At 38.1% G+C, this 5,836-nt stretch overlaps 1 protein-coding gene across 1 annotated transcript in view; it reads left to right on the plus strand.

Annotated features, from left to right (window-relative positions):
• The window catches only part of LOC104956991 (heterogeneous nuclear ribonucleoprotein L-like), an 11,733-nt gene extending 6,526 nt beyond the window's left edge, over nucleotides 1-5,207 (plus strand). Inside the window, exons 6-8 of the mRNA XM_010784582.1 lie at nucleotides 1,405-1,462; nucleotides 1,659-1,757; nucleotides 3,184-5,207. Of these exons, the coding sequence (XP_010782884.1) occupies nucleotides 1,405-1,462; nucleotides 1,659-1,757; nucleotides 3,184-3,239 (213 nt within the window). The 3' untranslated portion in view covers nucleotides 3,240-5,207. The remainder of the gene's footprint in view (nucleotides 1-1,404; nucleotides 1,463-1,658; nucleotides 1,758-3,183) is intronic.
• The last annotated feature ends 629 nt before the right edge of the window (nucleotides 5,208-5,836 follow it).

Raw genomic sequence — 5,836 nt, forward strand, 5'->3', positions numbered from 1 at the left:
GTTTTTGTTCATACTGTCTCCTTCCATCTTTTCCTCCCCCTTCTCTTTCTCAGTGTTGTCCAAGCAGCAGGCGGTCATTCCCAGTCAGGTTTGAGCGAACCGGACTGCAGCAGCAGCTATCAGGACTTCAATCTGACCCAAACAACCGCTTCAGCAGCTCACAGAGCAGATGGAACATCATCCAGCCCCCTGCCGCCGTGCGTGCACTTCTACAACGCCCCGCCACGCCTCACCCAACACCAAGCGTGCACAAGGCTGAGGTCACACCTGCATGAGGGGTCCTTTAAAGGTTGAAATGTTGGATTAGGCGTTTCTGAAGAAGGTGTGAACTGAGAAACTAAATGGTTGCCCAGGATTAGATGCTCTGTGGACACCTTCAGTAATTAGATGCAGTTTTAAGGCACTTGTCATCATTGAATACATTTGTTTGGAATTTTGTTGAGATGTATTTTCTCAGATATTAAGGATACTTCCTCCCACAATCAGATATCCATTGTATGTTTATGAAGTGGGAACCTATCATGCTATAATTTTGAATTAATATATTGTATGGGCCATAACCTATATAGTAAACATGTCTGTGAAGTTTTTTTTTTCAAAAATACCAAACAGATCAGGCATTTTAGCCATGCCGGTCATTTCACTCTATTTGGCTCTATTGCCAGCGGCTGTCTTCCACAAGGGCTGATTCTGTGGCAAATGAGCTGCTGCTGACCACGCCCCCTGCAAAGGGGTGTGGGCATGGCACGAGCGTCATGTTTACCATGCCTTACCCATGCTGTTACCATGCCCACCAACCTCTCAATTCCCCCTGATAGGTGGAGAGTTGCCCATATAGGGCGGAGCACCTTGTTTCTGACGGTTAGACGATATTTTCAAATCTGGATCAGTCTGTATCAGATCCGTTGCAGCCCCGTTTTTAGAGATTTGGGTATGGAGGAAAAGAGAGAGGGTTGTGTTGTCTGACACTTGTTGAGTTCCCTGACACACCGGGGACACATATTCATGTATAAAACACGTACAAAAGTGCATTTTGCATGATAGGTCCCCTTTAACTTCAACCATTTAATTTAAAACATCAAAACAGCAGCTTCGAATCATGACCTTATACATTCTTATTCCTTCTCAAGCAAATATGTATTCAAAGATGTTATACTATATGTGTTTTGTTTCTATAATAATGTGACAGATGTATAAAATAATTAATGTCAAAATCACAAGGTTTTTTGCGCATGTACTTATTTCCCCTAAATTCTACATTACAGGTAGAAAGTGCAACACTAGTAAGACCAAAACAAGTAGATCCACAATAGAATGTCATCTTCCTTTGAAGGCAGAAAATAAAAAGCAGGAACATTTTTTTCATTAAAACACTCTGACCTCTCTCCCCTTTCTCATCTGCAGCTCTGTACTGAACACGACGTTCCCGTCTTCATCAAGTTCAAGATCTTCGATGCGAAACGTGAGTTTGATCAATCACACAACAGATGTGGAGCTGAACCATAAATCTCACTAATGTTTTATAGATAAACACAGGTATTGTAAAATAGAGATCTTTCAACTGAGACATATTTTCTTCTGTTCCAATTTTTCCTGCTTCCTCATTGTTTTCCTCCTCCTCCTCCTCCTCCTCCTCCTCCTCTTCTTACTCCCAGCAGCCAGCTCTAAGACTCTATCTGGTCTGCTGGAGTTTGACAATAAAACTGAAGCTGTGGAGGCTCTGACCGTCCTCAACCATCATCAGATCAGAATACCAAGTAAGTTCTCGACTGACACATTCTGGTTAAACAGTAGGACATGTTCTAGGCGTGGTGATCAATACAAACTAGTTATCCAAAAACGTTTTATTACTGCATCACCTTGACAAACACTAAACAATCGGTCTGCTCAGCAAATTCCACCTCACTGACAACAGGAACGATCTGCAGTCACTGCTGTTCTTTGAGAAATCTTTTTTAATTTGTTCTTTTCTATCAGACAGAAAGAGAAGAGGCAGACTTCCTAAAATATCAACTGTGGGTGTGATGATGCATTCAAATAATCTCTATTATCTTCTTGACCTTGGAGTCACTGCAATTATATACTTAGTGTGTTGACAACGAGTGAAATGATTGCATGCTAACATGTATTAGCATACTTTGCTGTATTTAGTAAATGAGTATGCTCACACAAGCATTCATCTTGACACACAGTTCGCCGTTGTTTTGAAGGATGAAGTGAAATGTTTTTTTACTTGGAGGACACTCAGAGCACAGACCTCCATCAAAGCCACAATGCCCTTTGTTGAATATACACAAAAGTGAATATTAATTTGTGCATCAGAAATACTGTGTGCGCCGATATTTAATGGGCTGTTCCTCGGCACCTGCTACAACCTTTCACCTTGTCTAAAAAAAATGCATTATCCAGCATACAAACAGACAACAAACTTAAACATAACCTCCACCAACAGTGAGAGTTCATATGATCACATGACCAAAACCTATCTCATACTGGTGGAAAAAAACATGTTATGAACTTTAGCTGCTGGCTGGACTCAGGAGGTGACGTCAACCAGCATCAAGCAGCACTACCTGTATTCAGCACTAGATGTCAGGCTCAAACAGACCTGGTGTAAAAACAAACAACAACAACAGGAACAGAGGGGGGCAACCTCTCTGCTGGGATGAAGGTTGAGCATGTTACATGATGTTTGCCTGTAAAATAGACTCATTGTGTTGATTGTATCTGACAAAAACATTTCACACAGGCACAATGAGCAGTTTTTTCCTTAAAAACATTGTATAGACTTGTGCAGAAACAAACCCACCCACCCAATCATCACCTTTGACCCACTAGACGTTTAAGGCTGTACTGTATCTGGATTTTCTCATTTCTTTACATTTTATTCAATATAGAATGTAGTTATAAGATGCCTTGTCCTAAGCAACAATCTGTATATTCAAAAAGCATAAACAAATGTAGCAGATACATATAGAGCACAATGGACAAACCGGTTACAAAGTGAATCTGGAGTTTTCTTTCACCTTTTGTCGAGCACCATAACACTTTTTGAGCCAGGAATAAGGGGCCAACTATGAACATTTTGTATACAGCAACAGAAAATCCCTTCTCAATGTGCTTTTAACAGTGTTTGTTTTTATTAATATGTATTTTTGTATACTCTCTCTCTATAACCTACAGACAGCTCAAACCCCTTCACCCTGAAACTCTGCTTCTCCACCTCCTCCCATCTGTGAGCCCGAAACAAGATGGCCGCCACCGTTCAGCCGAGCCCTCTTTGACAAATCAGAGAGGAAGTTTTATTATTTCGAAAAAAAGAAAAAAAATGAGGGACAGAACATTTGAGATGTTGCTGTGAACTGTTTGAATGGTTGATATATGTGTGTGTTTATCATTTATTTGGGCAGGAAGTGATCTAGTTGTGACGATGCAGTTTTGAAAAAGAAAGCACCTTAATGACTGTGCAGTAGTAACAGTGTGATAATCCTCCTTTGAAACATGAGTGCTGTAAGTCATCTGGAGAAAAGAAATCTTCTGCGAGGGCTATAATGTAAACAGACTTGTATGTCACTTTAACAGTTTGATTGAATCACAATCAAATCAATCAAATAACTTTATCATCCACAAACTGGCCCTTTCATATCATTGAGATTGTTATAAATAGATGAGTAAACACATTAATACTTAGTCACAGTGAACAAGCTTTTTAGACGGCGTTGTATTTGTTGTAGCAGGATGTTGAACAAAACTCAGGGAGGTATCAGTAAAAAGTGAAAATCCATCCGATATCAGAGCAACATTTGGCAATCCTGAAATATTTGTAATATTTTTTAACATGTCATTTTGGTTTTGCACTGCTGTGTGTTTATTTTATTGAACTTAAAGTTATTTTATTAACTAGGTTGTGTTACTGGTATATCAGTGCATTTAAGACAAAATGAGCTCAACGATTATTTATAGTTTTGTTTGATTTATTCAACTTCAGTGTTTATGTATTTTTTTATTTGTAGTAAAGGCAAAAGAAATGGAGGCCAAAAAAAAGGCCAAAAAAAACATGTGTTCAGGAAAGTGTTTTTTAATTGTTATTAACACAGTGTTAGAGAGGGTTGATTCTTGCTTTATTTTGTATTTTTTTTGTTATTAGTGGAGATGTCAATAGACAAGAAAACACAACATTATTTATTGAATTTATGTTTACAGAAAAAATTCATTATGAGTATAAAATCATTGTTTTATTTTTGGTTGCTTAAACTGTGAATTTTTAAGTAACACTACTTTTCGTGTATATACTTATTCGTTGCATTCTATTCTCATATAGATGCGGAGAACATGTGTTATTGCAAGTATAGCGAACTGTTTCTGCAACAAATAAACACAACGATATCTGACATATTTAAACCTTTACAGTAAGTAGCTGGTGAACAAACACCGCTCCAATGTGATGATCATGTTGTTCTGCGTCTTCTGGATGTTCATCAGGTCAGATGTTTGATATGAAGTTAGCCACAACTACTTAATAAGTTTGTATTTTCAGCTGCAAGCAAGTTTCCTTTAAAGAAAAAAAGCAATTAATGCTGTTTTAAAACATGCTGCTGGGGTTTACCATGACAGCAATTAGTGTAAATGACGTGTGTTGGAGAAGGTTTTGGCCTCACATGACTAACAGCTAGCATTAGACTAAAATGCAAGAACTGTATAACTGCTCAAAGCATTGACAGACTTACTGAAACCAATTTAGTTTAACAACAATTTCTTTGAATATAGGACCTTGAGGTCAATGCATAATAAGAATGACATGCTAAACATTCTAACAATGCAGCATGCTGTTAGGATGCTACCATGTTAGCATAAATCCATTTGAACGTTGCTAACTACAGGAATCCATTTCTTCTGCAGTCATCTGGGAAATTAGTTGTAAATGTAGTTCTTCGACGTTGTTAGTAGCACATACTACATTTTGTAGATAAAACTTAACATTATGGACTGACACCACTAAAGAGAAGGGAGACTTTATTTGTGTGTAATTTGGGGTAAACAGCCCCTTTAAAATATATTAAAGCACAGATTTGTAATGGTGAATGATGCCGTAAACAGAAATATGTTCTTGTCTATGATTTTAATGAAAAAGAGAGACAATCACAAACTACTTGTCTGTATCTATTGATGTTGATCCTATTAAAAGTTGTTTTTTGTTGATCATGCAAGAGTCTGTAGCATTAATGTTTTCATCAATAATTCAGAGATTAAATAACTCCAGATCTAGATCCTAAGTGAAATTCCACCCTGCTCCACTTTGCCCCAAAAGCATAGGAAATGTGCAGATGCAACACACTGCAAACTGCCTCATATGTCTTAAACTTTAATAACAGGGTTCTTTTCTTCGTTTCAACTCTAGCCTGAGATGCAACAGGCAGGTTGCAATAAAAATAAAAGTGTAAGTTGAATACACAAGTGTATTTCAACTGCAAATGTCTGCATGTTCAATAATAGCTGCTTTGCTTATTATCAGCCCGTTCTTTATAACAGCAGAATACAGACAGCAGAGAGCCAGTCTGAGCAGCATGTAATCACATAACACTCAACAACACTAACAACAAGAGTGTAGTTTGATCGAACCACCTGCAGGGAACATAAAGGAAACAAGGTCAAAGTTGGAAACAGCAGCATCCTGTGTCTGAAACAACTATAAATAATAGGACATGTTGCTGAAATGCCAGCATGCACAGGGTGAGAATAGATTCACTGAAACATTTTCCCACAGGAATCAGCTGACCGTCTCAACTCAAATCCATTTTCTACAGCTATATCACGAGATTTCAAAAACTATTTCTGA

This window comes from Notothenia coriiceps, unplaced genomic scaffold (genome assembly GCF_000735185.1).
Source record: "Notothenia coriiceps isolate Sejong01 unplaced genomic scaffold, NC01 NC01_scaffold00026422, whole genome shotgun sequence".
NCBI classification, from domain to species: Eukaryota; Metazoa; Chordata; class Actinopteri; order Perciformes; family Nototheniidae; genus Notothenia; species Notothenia coriiceps.